Source organism: Nycticebus coucang, chromosome 7 (assembly GCF_027406575.1).
Source record: "Nycticebus coucang isolate mNycCou1 chromosome 7, mNycCou1.pri, whole genome shotgun sequence".
NCBI classification, from domain to species: domain Eukaryota; kingdom Metazoa; phylum Chordata; class Mammalia; order Primates; family Lorisidae; genus Nycticebus; species Nycticebus coucang.
The window spans coordinates 65,359,753-65,376,307 of NC_069786.1; the positions used below are offsets into that span (position 1 = coordinate 65,359,753).

At 38.6% G+C, this 16,555-nt stretch overlaps 1 protein-coding gene across 1 annotated transcript in view; it reads right to left on the reverse strand.

Annotated features, from left to right (window-relative positions):
* Positions 1-16,555, reverse strand: part of LRP2 (LDL receptor related protein 2) — a 234,320-nt gene that overhangs the window by 68,700 nt on the left and 149,065 nt on the right. The window contains exons 37-46 of the mRNA XM_053597902.1: positions 16,281-16,520; positions 12,536-12,724; positions 9,904-10,824; positions 9,607-9,772; positions 9,055-9,213; positions 7,398-7,687; positions 6,459-6,662; positions 5,338-5,580; positions 3,159-3,284; positions 1,378-1,497 (exon numbers count right to left, since the gene is read on the reverse strand). Of these exons, the coding sequence (XP_053453877.1) occupies positions 1,378-1,497; positions 3,159-3,284; positions 5,338-5,580; positions 6,459-6,662; positions 7,398-7,687; positions 9,055-9,213; positions 9,607-9,772; positions 9,904-10,824; positions 12,536-12,724; positions 16,281-16,520 (2,658 nt within the window). The remainder of the gene's footprint in view (positions 1-1,377; positions 1,498-3,158; positions 3,285-5,337; positions 5,581-6,458; positions 6,663-7,397; positions 7,688-9,054; positions 9,214-9,606; positions 9,773-9,903; positions 10,825-12,535; positions 12,725-16,280; positions 16,521-16,555) is intronic.

Sequence of the window (16,555 nt, forward strand, 5' to 3'; positions counted from 1 at the left end):
TGTTTTTATTTTATTTAAATACATCAGGCAATTAGTTCTAATAGCTGTCACTAACTTTGATTGCCATGGAGAAATTTAGAAATTTGTATTCATTGTTCATATGGCTAAACCAATAATTCATTTATTTGAACAAGTCTATTCTACTCACCTCCCAGGTATTAGCTATTTCCTTTACACATCCACACAACTCTATGTGCCCTTTGCTTTCTACAAAACTTTCAGTCTGGGGGGAAAGAACCCAACAGAAACCTCTCTAAATATCACTCTTTGACTTCAGCTATAAAACAACAATAGTCCTAAGAAAATATTCCCCCAATAAAACATTTTATATAATGATGGTATTTACAGCAGCAATATTTATAATAGAGGAATAAAACAAAAGCAACCCAGTGCTTAATAATAGAGGCAGTTAGCTCAATAATATAACCACCCACTGGAATATTACAGTCATTAAAAAGGAATTTAAAGATGACATAACAAGGCTGCACAAAGTTTTTCTTAACTAGACATAAAATAGTTCTCACTTATAGCCTAGATGGCCTCTGTCACATCTGCTTGACATTGCAAGAAAGCAGCCATAGACAATACGTGGCTGCGTCTAAAAACTTACATCTATAGGCGGTGCCTGTGGCTCAAGGAGTAGGGCACCGGTCCCATATGCCAGAGGTGGCGGGTTCAAACCTAGCCCCGGCCAAAATAAAAACAAACAAACAAAAAAAAAAAAAAAAAACTTACATCTATAAAGACAGGCAATTGGCCCACCGCCATAATTTTATGACCTCTATATAGCAATATGATTTAATGACAGATTTTAAAAAGCAATGTAAAAGATTACTATATCTTTACATTTTTATAATTATGCAAAGAAAATGGCATGGATATAGATTAGAATTTGCAGAGGTAAATAGTAGCCTCCAAATATAAACAAGGGACATCTGCTTCTTGGGAAGTTCACATGGCCCTGAGATCTCACTTCATAAGCTGGCACAGAGACAGAACAGAGAGAGGATATGTGCCTGAAATATGCCCATTCCCCAAGTACATGATGATTCCAACCACTTTTGCATACTCCAACTGTATTATGGGCCAAAACTCAGACAAATTCACCAACTCCAAATGAGAACCAACTGAAATTAGCCAGGCACTGTATGAGGTGTCATCAACAGAATCTTATGTGTCAGCATCAACCAGCAACTGCCTTATTCTGAACAGCTCCCCACACAGTACACTGAATGAACAGGTCTTTAATGTTATAAAACATCTACCAAGTAGTCTCAGCACCCCAGGAGTGCAATACTAGTCTGTATTTGAAGTAGCTGGAAGAGACGGAGGCTGTCTAGCTGCACGAAATGCTTTTCATGTCTGCTACTCTCTTACCACAAGAGGCAGGCTCATCGGAACCATCAGCACAGTCGTCTTCTTGATCACAATACCAACGTTGAGGAATACAGCGCCCAGATGAGCACCGGAATTCACTGCTGCCGCATGTGTTAATGGCTGCAGGAGGAGAAGAATGTGAGACCCATTGACAAAGCACAAGCGAGTGCTCATTGGTCTTGACAATCTGCCTGTATCTCCGAACTGAATAATAGTCACCAAGAACGGAAGACTGAGGCGGGTAAGCATTCTGTGGGGGAGGGAGGAATACAGGAGAGAGAAGGAAGGCAATCCTGCCCCAATTGTCCAGAATTTTTTGTTCTGGATTTGAGAAATAAAAAAAAAAGTACATGTATTAAAAATACTGAAAAACTTCCTTTGTGATAAAAGAAATCACAAATGAAGCATAATAAGTCTTGGTTTTATTTTTTTCCACTATAATATAAAATTAAATAAACTATACAGGGTAACCATAAAGTTCATGTACAATTTAAATAGTTCCAACTATTTAAATCAGACAGGCAGGATCTATGACACACTACCTACAGATTCTGTAGGAGGAGGAATATTTCTAAGTGATACAGGAGATGGAGGCTGCTTTATAATCTAAATCATCTGATTTCATTAATTAATTGACAATGAGGAGTCCCAACTCTTGGCTAAATAGTTACAACTATTTCAATGCACACGAACTTTATAGCCACCCTGCATATATATTATGAATATAGTGAAACAGTATACAAATATATTAGAGTGTATTAAACAGTAATTAAAAGCAAAACCAATAGTATGACCATCTTTGAGTCATACAACTTTTTAGCCATGATACCATGGTTCTAGAGCGGTGACAAAGTTATCCTCTATTCATCCTTGCAATATGGTACTTTTATTTGAGTAAGTCGGGGACTGTTCAAGTTTGAACATTGATTCTTTCCTCAAGTAACTTTATGGAATTCTGGTCATGTGTATTTTCTAAATTGTTACGTGGGTACAAACCTGAGTCAAGTCTTACGACTCTTCTGGTCTCTGAGGCTATCTTGCTCTGGCTCATGATATGTGAAAATTTATCAAGGGGAAATGGATGGGAAGCAGAGATCCCAGAAAGGCCAGCAATCACTCTAATTGGTCTAACTCTGTTTCATCAATGCATCCTGAATTCTGCTTCCTGACACCACTGTTATTACAACAGATTCCTCTTCTTGGACTATAGACTGGGCTGGTGAAAAATTATTGCATGCCATTTGATTTCCTTGGGAGGGAACCAGTGATCAGAGTTTAACTACATATACTCTTAACAGGGAAGAGCAATTACTAAATTCTTAATTTATGCATCTATTTATACTAAATAGTTATCAGACTGATGAAAGTCCTCTTAATTTGAGCAATGAATACATTGCTAAATATGAAATAGAGGTTTCTGAAATTTTTCTGTTACTAATGGCAACAATTTACTTAATTACTTAACATTAAGCAATGATATTAGGAGTAAATTGTAAGGGTTTACAGTGCAGATTTTGCCTAAAGTCCATGAAAACAAAAGGCCTTCAACATTAGAAGAAATGACTCCTTGATTATAGCAGATCACTAATAGAAATATTTGGGATCTGGGGATTCCATCCAGGGAGCAGAGATGAGCTTCTCATAACCTCGCAATCACACATTAAAGCAATTGCCTACCGCATCGACTTACAAGGTTAATTTGAGATGACAACTGAACTTAGCCCAAACACCCCTGCTATGTATCTTTGCGGAATGACAGAAAGAGAAGTAGTTTTACTCACTGCAATAAGTAGGGTTTTCATCACTCATATCTCCACAGTCATTGTCTCCATCACACAAGTAAAGACGAGGAATACAAATATTTGTATTCTGGCATTTTGTGTATCCAGATTGGCAAGTGCGATCAGCTTGAAAAAGACAACCAGATAAACATTTAGAACATATTCGCCAAATAGGTATCATAAACAATGTCTGCACTAACAGATCTACTACAGAACTCAAACCATGGAAGGGAAGCATTTTCAGAGCTAGATCCTGCTATCAAAGAGGCAGGATCCATCACACACTACCTATAGACTCTATAGTAAAGCGAGGTATTTCCAACTGATACAGGAGACGGAGGCTGCCTTGTAATTTAAATCATCTGATTTCATTAATTAATGGTAATAACAAGAGTCCCAACTCTTGGTTAAATAAACTATAGTATATCCACACAATGGAGTAACATGTGGCTATTAAAGGACTAAAGAAGATCTCGATGTATTGGTAAGTAATGACAGACTCTCTTCTGGATATATTTTTTTTTTTGTTTGTTTTGTTTTGTTTTTGGTTTTGGTTTTGTAGAGACAGAGTCTCACTTTATTGCCCTTGGTAGAGTGCTGTGATATCACAGCTCACAGCAACCTCCAGCTCCTAGGCTTAAGCAATTCTCTTGCCTCAGCCTCCTCAGTAGCTGGGACTATAGGCGCCCGCCACAATGCCCGGCTATGTTTTGTTGCCAGTTTGGCCGGGGCCGAGGTTCGAACCTGCCACCCTCGCCATACGGGGTTGGCGCCCCACTCACTGAGCCACAGGTGCCGCCTTCTGGATATATTGTTAATGGCGAGAAAGCACAATTCAAAATAGTAAGCTATCTTTTGTATAAAAATAAAGGATGCAGAGGAAAGGAAAAGATGAAAGACTTCTGTAAATGTACTTTATACGGTTTTAACTTTGGAACCATGTACATTATGTTGTACAAATAAAATCAGTGAAATAAAAAACGGAAAACGAAATTAAAATTTGAAAAAGTAACAAATGACGCTAACCGGGTATCAAGTTGAAAGCATAACCCTACAGAGAAAAAAGTGTGAATGTCTTTAAAGCCAGTATTTTGACTGCAGATCTCTAGTGGGACATAATCTAAAAACAAGAAGAACCTTGCATTGAGTAGATCTATCATTAGTAGTATTATTTGTGTGGTTATAATAATTTTGAAATTCTTATAGGTATTTTGAAATTGCTGTAGAACAAAAGAAATAATAACCTGAAATCTTAAATTTAAATGGGATTTAAATCAATGTAGATCTATTTTTTTCCCTAAAAACTGAATTTCTAGCTCTAGAAGTAATGAAAGCCATTGAAATGAGCACCCAACATTGGTTGTTTCTAAATACCACAAAATGAGGTCTTTTTGGATAAGTGGCTAATTCTACTCTTTTGTTGTCCCAAAATGCTAAAGTACAAAGCTCAGAAAAAAGTGGAAACATCAATGAATTAAAAAGCTATTTACCAGAAAAACTAAAGAGAAAAACCATTTGGTCAACACAGGACTATATAGTTTTTTTGGACAATAAACACTAACTGCAAGGCTTATATAATAATTTCTGTTAGTAACTATTACTGAAGCTTTTTTTTCTTTTTTGGAGACAGACCCTCAAGCTGTTGCCCTGAGTAGAGTGCCAGAGCATCAGCTCATAGCAACTCCTGGGCTTAAGCGATTCTCTTGCCTCAGCCTCTCATGTTGCTGGGACTACAGGCGGCCACCACAACGCCTGGCTATTTTTTGGTTGTATCATTGTATCGTTGTTTGGCAGGCCCAGGCTGGATTCGAACCTGCCAGCTCTGATGTATGTGTCTGGTGCCTTAGCCGCTTAAGCTATAGTCGCTGAGGTTGAAGCTTTAAAATAATCAAAAACTTTGGGAATTTTCAATCTAGCATATATGCCAACTCAGGACAAAATACTCAAGGTTAAAATATTCAGCAGTTGTATAGATCCATCAGTTCAAGTGAGGAATTCCAGTATTAGGTAGAGTTGTTTATAAAGTCATTTAGTAGAATATATTTAAAGAAAATTCATGTTTTGGATGAATACTTAGTTTTTTTTTAAAGAAATCTTTTGTCTTTTATATAAAAAGTTCATCTCCCAAGATCTAAGACTTCAGACCCCAAAACACAATAAGCACTTATGATAAACTTACGGCAGTTTCTCTCATCTGAGGTGTTGTTATCATGGCAGTTGTCTCTACCATCGCAGACAAACTCACGAGGTATGCACCTTCTATTATTGCAAGTAAATTCTGTAGTGGCATTACAGTCCCTGAACAGGCACCCTGCCTCATCACTGCCATCGGCACAGTCATCATAGAAATCACAGCGATAATAGTATGGGACACATCGCCCATTGGCACAAGTGAAAGCTGTCGGCAAGCAGGTGTGAAATGCTAAAAAGAGGAAAAAATATTGAAAAACCCCCTTTATTAAAGCATCATCCTAACTTCTAAAAAGATACAATCAAATAAAATGGACACTTTGAGTTTACCTTCCAAGATAAAAATGGCTGCAAATTGGACTGCATGCAAAGTGAGATAACACTTTGAATTAGTTACAGTAAAATATGCTGCATACCTCCTTTAAATAAATGAGACATTTAAGCAGAAAAAGAAACCAACAGTCATTCTATTTCTCCATAATCTCAATTTATCTCAATCACAGAGAAGTATGCAAATGTAGTTTATTTAGGGAAAATAAAAACTCCTGGTTTCTATAACAAACACCCTGCTGGAAAAAGGAAGCTAACCTCAGAAGCCCCTGACAAAGTCCCACTGTCTTCTACTCACTCTATCCAGATGGAAGCTGAGGATTAGAAATGATTTCCAGAAAAAGATTGAATTAGTGATTTTGTGCTATGAAAATTAATAAAATGGTATCAATCTCCCATTAGAGCCCTTAGTCCCATGCTAAGCCATGCTCAGCATTCACTTACGCTAAGTGTCTTTTAACATACTGTTTCTCTTACTATTCACGAGAATCCTTGTTTTACAGATGAGTCGTCTGAGGCTCAGAGAGGTGAAGTAACTTGCCCAGAGATGCACGGACTATAAATAGAATAACTGGGATTTTAATCCAGTGCTTTTGCTCTTAACCTCTACCGAGGTAACCTAACAGAAATGCAGTCTGGATCATCAGAGTAAATGTTTTTCAGCTCTAAATAAGATGCTCAGGCACAAACTTCAGGCCCATTTACACACAGCAGATTTTATACCAAACATGTGGCATAAAGTTGTCCTTAGCTCCTCACAAAGTGCCAAGCCCAACTCACCACAGACAAATTCTGCCTCATCGCTGCTGTCACCACAGTCGTTGTCGCCATCACATTTCCACCCTTCCAGGATGCAGCGCCCGCTGGCACAGGTGAATTGGGTTTCATTACACCGTGTACCGCTATCCACAATGCAGTGTTTATTGTTGTTGGCAAGGTACCAGTTGCCCTCATGTGGACACTGGCACTCGGCACCATTTGGACCTGAAGAAAAGTAGGCCAAGAAGAAGCGAAAGACTAGTGTGTGACAATCGTCTCCTCCAGAGTAACCCTTGCAATGGCTCCTGCATGGAATGCTCTCTGAGACAAGCCATGGAAATTCTGCCCACTAACCTTTAAAGTATGTTCTGAGTCATCTTCCCATCAAGAAGAGTAACTGGCAATTTCAAACCAATGTGCTAATTCACTCTAATCTTTAAACAATTATTTATCTGAAACAGTAATGACTCTCTCTTCTTAGCAAGAATTGCAAAGCAATAATATCAAAAGGCATGTCTTCCTATGAATTTATTGTAAAACACACTAGGTAGCACCTAAGATCACGACCTCAACCCACAAATAATACCTCTTAAGTAGAAAAATTAAATCCTTTTATAAGGAAGGTAAGTTAAGTTCATTGACAGAATTCCTATTCAACTCATGAAGTGGGGCAAAGCCCTCATCTTCCTTTATACATCCATCAAGCTTGAATTTACAATATCTTCATAAAAGTCTCCATAAAGAACAGAAAAAATAAAACCCTCCAAAGCCTTCCTCTCAAAATACAACTCCATGTCTATTTTATAAATTACCCTGAAATCAAGGAAGACATGGGTTTTTTTCCTCCTGTTAGAGATGAATATTCCTTTAGCCTTCCTTACAAGTTGTTATCACACAATCATTATTTTTCATGTTTAATTTTCATGGTCAAAATTTTCCAAATTTTAATTTACACCTTACCTGATGTACAGATGTGGCTGCAGCCGCCATTAAATTGGTCACAAGGATTGCTACACTGTCGTTGGTGGTTCTTCGCAACAATGCTCACACCGTTAGGCAAGGAGAACAAATTCTGGGTCATTGCCATCTGACCTGACCCATCATATTTGTTAGCTCGGTAAATTTTTCTTGTTGACATGTCAGTCCAGTAAATATACTGGCCATAAACAGCCAAGCTGGAAATATGAAAAGCTGCGCTGACAAGGACTTCACGCTGCGTGCCTGTTAGAGTGCTGCGTTCAATCTGTCGCCTAAAATACAGTAAAAAAGAAAAAATGCTAAAATCTAGAATGAATACATTTCTCAACCGGCATCACAATGCCTGGACCTAACCATTAGTTTATACAAGTCCCCAACTTTCAAGTGAGGCATATACCAGCTAGAAATTTTCTTCTAGTGATGAGAGGTCTTCATTCTTTATCAAACAATGGCCTAAATAAATCATCGACTTCCGAATATTAACAGTAATCCTACAAGAGGAATCAGGTTGGGTTAGAAACGGGAGAGCATAAGGAAGAGATCCAGGTGATGCATGGTTCAGGAGCACACAGTCAACTCTCAATGAAACGCAAATTACCTTTCCTTTCCACTCCCTTAGTGACTTTTTCAATTTGACATTTTCATGTAACTAGAGGTGCTTACCTAGAATGATCCAAATTTAAACACAAAGCACCACTGCTTTCTTTCAAATTAGAAAATAAAGATCAAGATGTTAGGTGCTCAGTATCACAAGGCCAAAATTATGAGGAAATAAGCAACAAAAGTTAAGATTACTGACATGTCTGCACCAACCATAATAAAAAAAAAATCATTTTATCCCTTCAACCATTCCATCAGGAATGTGACACATTCTGGTATTGCTTCGAAAAATTACATACGAAATTAGAGTTGACCAAAGGAAAATATCAAATTTTCTGGGAAGAAACTTGCCAGAAAAGAGTCCATTTGAAAAGATAACCAAAAAGTCAAAGACTGCAGAAAAATGTGTTTAAAAGACATTGAATGCTAAAGCTTATAAAAATTTCAGTATCAGACTGGGCGCAATAGCTGACGCCTGTAATTCCAATACTTCGGGAGGCCAAGGCAGGAGGCTCACTTGAAATAGCCTGGCAAACACAGTGAGACACCATTTCTGTAAAAAATAAAAATAATTAGCTGATCATGGTGGCACATGCCTATAGGCCCAGCTACATGGGAGAATTGCTTGAGCCCAGGAATTAAAGCTGCAGTGAGCTATGATCCTGCCACTGCACTCCACCATGGACAATAGAGTGACACCCTGTCTCTTAAATATATAAATAAATAAAAATGAGTAAAAACCATTCAAATTTTATGGTTGTTACCTAAGTCCCGTGGACTATAACTTGGGTAATTACATTTATAATTATAAACTGAGCAAATACACTTGAAATTATAGTTGAAATTCTAAATGTATTTTATAATGCATCTTTAAATACCTTTTAGATCATAATTATTCAATTCACAATATAGATAAATTTTCACAAGTATATTCACCAAGTTAGAACATAATGTAATTCCTAACACAAATCCCTCTTCTTTGGAAATAGGAGGACAACTCTGCTTATCAACATTCACATGAGAAACCCAAGACACATACAGACTAGCGTCCGCCCAGTAGAGAAGGTCCTCCTCATAGTCCAGAGTCAGCCCTTTGGGCCAAACCAAATTGCTGGTCACGATCGGCACCCGGAAGTTTCCTCCCAACGTGGCTCTCTCAATTTTGGCATTAACATCCCAGTCAGCCCAGTACAAGTACCTAGCCATACAAAAGGAATCATAATTAATTTACCATAAGGATCTTCCCAGACCTTCTTCAAAAAAAAAGGCAGTATGCCTTAATTGCAAATTACCATTAATTTTACAAAAGAAACCCTACTCCATTCCCACCCACACAACTTGCACAAAAGGGATTTACTGAGTCAGAGCACTGACTGCCTAGTATGTTGCCAGCATTTTTGCCATCAAAGAGAGTTATGTACTGCACCCTTCTTCCCAGGGAAAGCCACTCAAAACTCTTTTACCCTTAAATCTATAGCCAGAGTTTATATACCCATAAAATACTGTCTCTCTATGAACATAAAATAATTTCAGGCCTCATTCTTTCTGGAAATAAGCAGATAGAAATACAATTTTTAAAATGATGGCATACCCTCGGCAAGGATCTAACACAATTGCTCTTGGTTTTGGAACACGGGCTATCACAGTCCGTTTACTCCCATCTTCAGATATGGAATTAATCGTCTGGTTGAAGTAGTCACTGTAATAAATTCTTCTGTTGATCCAGTCATAGGCAATGCCGTCAGAATTCCCTATATCTGGACACACACCAGCAAACACACACACAAACACACACAAAGGCGTTAGGGTCTCAATATATTCTGTCACCCCTGTGTGTTGACCCCACTGGACCCACTTCTAAAACAAGTGGCACCTGGAGTGCACTTACCTGAAGTGATGACAGTTGGGGTATGAATCCCTGAAGACAGGCTGACATAGGAAATCTGGCCGTCCAAAAAGTTTACACTCTGTGTGAAGTAGATTCTGTTATTTATGCTGTCATAGGCAAGAGCTACGGGAGGCTTTTCCATATTGATTGGCTGGAAAGGGGGGCTATGGTTTTCAGGATCCAAGTGCAAACTTCTCAAGGAACTAGCCAAGGCAAAAGCAAGGAAGTTTTCTGTAGAAATGGTGCAGCTCTTGCCATCACTTTCCAGAGTCCCAAAAGCACAGCCACATTGTGGGGTGTGCAGTCCAGGTAGAGCAAAGCAGAAATGGGAGCACCCACCATTATTTTCCAAGCAAGGGTTGTTGTTGACCTCTGCTGGTGACCGGGGCTGGACATGTTCGTCAAAGATGGTCACATCTCTCAGCCAGTTGATATTGTCCCTTATCACTATTGGTGGGTCTGTGTTCCCTGGTTCCTTCCTAGCTTGCAAGACTTTTTTCAAATTCCTATCCACCCATATGATACTATTTTCAAAAACAGTGATGCCATAAGGAGTTGGGTAACGACTGCCATAACGAATCACTTCAGTTTCTTCTCCATCAAAATGAATCCTTGCAATTAAATCTAAAGAATCATCAACCCAATAAATGTACCCACTGCTATGATCCATTGCCAAGCCCCGTGGTGAGACAATGCCGTCTGACACAAGCACAGTTCTATTGGTACAGTCGAGAAAAGAACGTTCAATCTTTGGGTTCTGCCCATAGTCAGCCCAGAATAGGTATCTGTTCTTGGGGTCTACAACAATATACCTAGGCAAATCCACTGTGGCTTTAAGGAGGACACGGCGGTAGGTAGTATTGATCCGAAGAACTTCTATCAGTGTTTCATATGCAAAGGCATTGGTGAAATAAAGATTTCCTGAAGGAAAATAAAAGAGCATACCAATAAATGGAAAACCAAAAAGAAAAAAAAAGGGATGCCTCTTCAAACTCAAAACAAAATATGTAAGATTGAGGTTTGGGTCTCTATATGTTGTCTTTTCCAAGATGACAAATAAATGCCTCAGTTGAGGCTTAGAAAAAAAAAAAAGACTTAGTCTTAGGAACTAAAGAGATAGCTATTTCAAAGTTAGAGAGAATGTGCCTGTCTTCAACTTTTAAAGTAGAATAGAATTCATAGCAAACCTTATAGCCTACTGTCCACTGAAAGGTATATTTTTCAGAATGCCCAAAGACTCCAACTTATCATAGCATAACTTCTACTCAAACATGACAAAAGTAGCAGAGGAAGAGCTAGCGCAGTCTCGGGTTGTACTGATGTTAGCAAATGCTCATAGTGCTTAAGATTAACACGAGATTCTTCTCTACTCTAACTAATGTAGACGTTTTCATCCCATGAACCTTCCCAAAGCCACCAAAATAAATGTCCATTTCCTTTTGGGCATTATAGCTCAATGTAAATGCTAGAATACAAGGATAATGGTGTGAAAGGGATATAATGAATAGACAATGTTCTAAAGTTACTGATTCCATGTAGTTGAAAGTCTGTTAAACTATCAATACTGCTACCAAGGCCTAAATATTTTATTCCTATATCTGACTCAAAACACCTCTAGAGAAATCAGGCCTATACATATTATTTGTTTTTCATAATATAATTCTACTTGTTGCATACACACACAGAGAGAATATGCTATGCATATATAAGTATGCATATACACATGTGTGCATACATATATATCTATATATATATATTTGTTCATTTCCAACACTTTAATTTTGGATTGGCAAACATTTTCTGTAAAGGGCCAGACAGTAAATATTTTAGGCTTTGCAGAACATATGGTTTCTTTCACGAGTACTCGACTGTGCCATTGTAACGTGAAAGCAGCTATAGACAATACAGAAACAGAAGGGCATAGCTGTGATCCAATAAAATTTTATTTACAAAAATAGGCAATAGGCTGCGTTTGACCCACAGGCCATAGCTGAGTGACTTCTGTTTGATTATATACTCAGAAATAGTAAATGTGCAATCAGGAATGGGATTTGGAAATTCAATTAGAGCCTTATTTAACCATACTACCATATTTACATTTTGCAATAAATTTTAATTATAGTACCTAGATTTCATAATATAGATTGATATTTCTAAGCTTGATAATATACAATGATATATATTTGTATAGAATTGGATTATATTCTAAAAATTGTATTTTTCTCCCAATGTATTATTACGAGTGATAATTCAAGTTTGTATGCATGGATCGTTATAACTAAGTAAATGTAGTCATTTCAACATTACTAAAAGAGAAAGTATGCAAATCTATGTGCAAAAAAAAAGACAAATCCACAAAATTTATTAATTCTATCCATTTGCCTGTAGTTTCATTATGTTAATAATAGAAGAAAATGAGATAATCAGTTACAAATCTGTCAAATGAAACACAGTATCACTTATTCAATAGACATATAGCTCAATCTAAATGTGCAATTCAAATTAAATGATCTCAATAACTGTCTAGAAAAACAACTCTGTGGCACATGTAGTTGGGTTAAACTTAGCATGAAATAGGACAACAGAATCACTAAATAGCAAACACAACAAAATCACTAGCTAGCTTACGTACCTGCTACCCAATCCACTGCAATACCCCGTATTCCATTTTCTCCTATCCCTTCTGTAACGATGTTTGTCAAAGATGACCCATCTGGTTTAATTCTACGGATTGCATTATAAGATGTCACGGAGCTGCTAAAATCACACCAGTAAATAAAGCCAGAAGACATGTGAACATCCACATGCAGTGCATTCCGTCCTGAAACAATTAAGGAAAGAGGAAAGACCATTAGACCATGTTCTGGCTGGAACTAGAACTTTGAAATGTCTAATCTTCCTGTTAACCTCCGTTCCCAACCCCCTGCTCTGACCATTTCCCCATTACAAAACAAAATTTTTTTTCCCATATGCAATGAGCACAATTGCCACCAAGATCTTGGACTCCAAATACCATTTCCCAAAATAAGGGGAGCTCCAGCTCCTGGGACAAATGGCTGATCAAAGGTTTGGCCTGGGAAAGTATGAGGTGAGCATGGAGCAGCTTGCTCTACAAAGAAGCAAGGGAGCACTCAAACACTAATAGGACCATGTCAGAAGCATACAGGTGGCTAAATAAAGAGGCTTTCCCTGGCCAAATGGGTCAACTGGAACACCAAAAGAGTATTTGCAGTAATTGGTTAAAACACATTGAATTTGAAAAATAAAAACATGAGTTCACAATGACAAATTTTCTTATAAGACAAATTGGAAAAAAAGGAGCGCTTTCCTTTATAAAATAATAGTATCTAATACACGTAGAAGGAATGACAGAAAGAAAATCACGGGCAGCGCCTGTGGCTCAGGGAATAGGGCGCCAGCCCCATATACCGAGGGTGGCAAGTTCAAACCGGCCTCGGCCAAACTGCAACAAAAAAATAGCTAGGCACATTTGGGAAGCAAGACGTATGCAGAGCCAAAGCTTAACTCCACGACTTCATACAATTTTAAAAAAAGGGAAAAATTGGGCTTGCGCCTGTGGCTCAAGGAATAGGGCATCAGCCCCATATACCAGGGGTGGCGGGTTCAAGCCCAGCCAAAACTGCAAAAAAAAAAACCAAATAATTTTTGGCTCGGCGCCTGTGGCTCAAGCGGCTAAGGTGCCAGACACATACACCTGAGCTGGCGGGTTCAAATCCAGCCCGAGCCCGCCAAACAACAATGATGGCTGCAACCAAAAAAAAAAACAGCCAGGCCTTGTGACAGGAGCCTGTAGTCCCAGCTACTTGGGAGACAGAGGCAGGAGAATCACTTAAGCCCAGGAGTCAGAGGTTGCTGTGAGCTGTGATGCCACGGCACTCTATCCAGGGTGACAACTTGAGGCTCTGTCTCAAAAAAAAAGGGGGGGGGAAATTATGCCCTTAAAAAGCAAGGATTTAGCAGTGACCATCTTAACCAACTGATCAAACTCAAACATTACTAAGAGAAGACAAGCTGACATGTTCTTCCTGGTAAGATTCTGTATTAAGTACAAAGCATCGCCTAGCAAGTATTCTTGCCAAATATTTTTAACTTTGATCTAACAAATAATTAGACATAACTTCTATTTCATGAGAAATGCAGGGGATAAATCAAAAGGGTAAGTGACATCCATGAGGAGATACTCAAATTCTCAGTGTGGGAGTCTAAAATACAACAGTTCTGCCTCTTCAAAATATCGATATCATTCAAAAAACAGGGATGACCTCTCCAGATTAGAAAAAAATATTCCCAATGCAATTCATGAATCCTGATAAGATCGTGGCTGGGAAAAAATAACAGCTAGATAAAACTTTCCAAAGCCAATTGGAGAAATATAAATACAAACATTAGTTGATAATACCCTTTGGAGCTATGTGCCAAAGTATACAGGAGAAAAAGGTCATGATATCTGAAATTTATTTTCAAAGCACTCATACAAAATGAGTGTGTATGGGCCAGGTGTGGTGGCTCACGCCTAAAAGCCTAGCACTCTGGGAGGCTGAGGCCCGTGGATTGCCTGAGCTCATGTGTTTAAGACCAGCCTGAGCAAGAGTGAGACCCTGCTTCTAAAAATAGCCAGGCATTGTGGTGAGTGCCTGTAGTCCCAGCTACTTGAGAGGCAGAGACAAGAGAATTGCTTGATCCTAGGAGTTTGAGGTTGCTGTGAGCTATGGCACCATGGCACTCTATTGAGGGCAACAAAGTGAGACTCTGTCTCAAAAAAAAAAAAAAAATAGTGTGTATATACAAGGTGGACATAAAATTCGTGCGTAATTTACCATTGTTAAACTACCCTGCTCCCCGAAAATAAGACCTACTTACAGGAAAGATAAGACGTCCCCTGAAAATAAGACCTAGCGCATCTTTGGGAGCACACCTTAAAATAAGACGGGGAAACAGGGTATTTTAAATTGCGCACTAACTTCATGTCCACCCTGTATATGGACGTGCACCCACTCACACACAGACTGGACCTCAAATGTAGTAAAATACTAACAATTGTTAAATCTTGGCGAAGGGCATAAAAATATTTGCTGTACCTTTCAACTTTTCCATGTTTGAAAATTTTTTAAATGAAAAGTTGGAAGAGGGCGGCGCCTGTGGCTCAGTGAGCAGGGTGCTGGCCCCATATGCCGAGGGTGGCGGGTTCAAACCCAGCCCCAGCCAAACTGCAACAAAAAAAAAAAAATAGCCGGGCGTTGTGGTGGGCGCCTGTAGTCCCAGCTGCTCAGGAGGCTGAGGCAGAAGAATCACCTAAGCCCAGGAGTTGGACGTTGCTGTGAGCTGTGTGATGCCACGGCACTCTACCGAGGGCAATAAAGTGAAACTCTGTCTCTACAAAAAAAAAAAAAAAAAAAAAGAAAAAGAAAAGTTGGAAGAAAAAATATTAAACTTTTAATAGCGTTATAAGATCGTAACTTAAATCCCTAACTGTTTAGATACGGAAAAACAAAGATCCCACATGAGTACATGAAAACGTGACCAGCCAGCAATAATGGAAGGTGCTAGAAGCTGCCTCCTCTCTCCAGATGCATGTCTGACTCTTCTGACCATCTCTTCTACCCTTCATCCTTTTTTCTTTCCTTTCTACCATTTATTGGTATCTTCATTTATTGGTTTTTTTCTATTTCTATCTTTAGCCTGTGGCATCCTCTTTGTGATGTTAGAAAACTCTTAGTTTGTCTTGTGGTATCCTCAGTTCATCGAGGAGGCAAGTTATCATTTTATATACTCACAGTTGCAAACAAAGTACAGCAAAAATATGAATATTAATAAGAACTCTTTTAATGTGAACTCTTTAAGTTGATTTAATTAATTCTAATCATGTGAACTCTTATTTCAACTCACCAAATATATATTAATAAATCATATTTGTGGACTATTTCATTACTATATCAAATACTAGCCTAACTTCTACCCTAAATTTCCATTGAACAATGAGAACACGATTCTTCTGAACATCAACTCCATAACATTTCTTGCAGACTCAAGCTACATTCCATATTGCTCTAGGCTGCGGGCCAGCAACATCGCCTTGGGAACATGTTAGAAATGGAGATTCTCTAGTACTACTCTAGACTACTAAATCAGAAAAGTCTGGGGGAGAGGCCTTAAGCTCTGTTACAACAAGCCCTCCTGGTGATTCAGATGCACACTCAAGTTTGAGAACCACTTTAGGCTGAGCCAGCTGATTTAAAGGGAAAGGCAAGCTTCATTATTTGCTGGAATCCAAACATGAAGAACTGCTTTTACGGTACTAAGGATTTCAACTTGGCACATGATGGAGTCAAATCGCACTTTTATTGGAGTTGGCATACCTTGGCCTGCCACTGGCACCATGGCTTCTGAATGATCTAATAATGACAAGCTAAAGCCTCTGATTGCAAAAAGCATTGAAACAACAATGAAAGAGTCATGTGGAGAGCAGGTTCGAGAATCAGGATTGAGTTGAAATCCAGTGGCACAGGCGCAGGAGAACGTTCCTCCGGGTACAGGGAGGCAAATCTGCTGACAGGCATTCCTGTTCTGGCTACAGCCATTTGAGGATTCAGCAGCATCTAAATGAAATAAAAAATCAGTTTATGACTTTTGA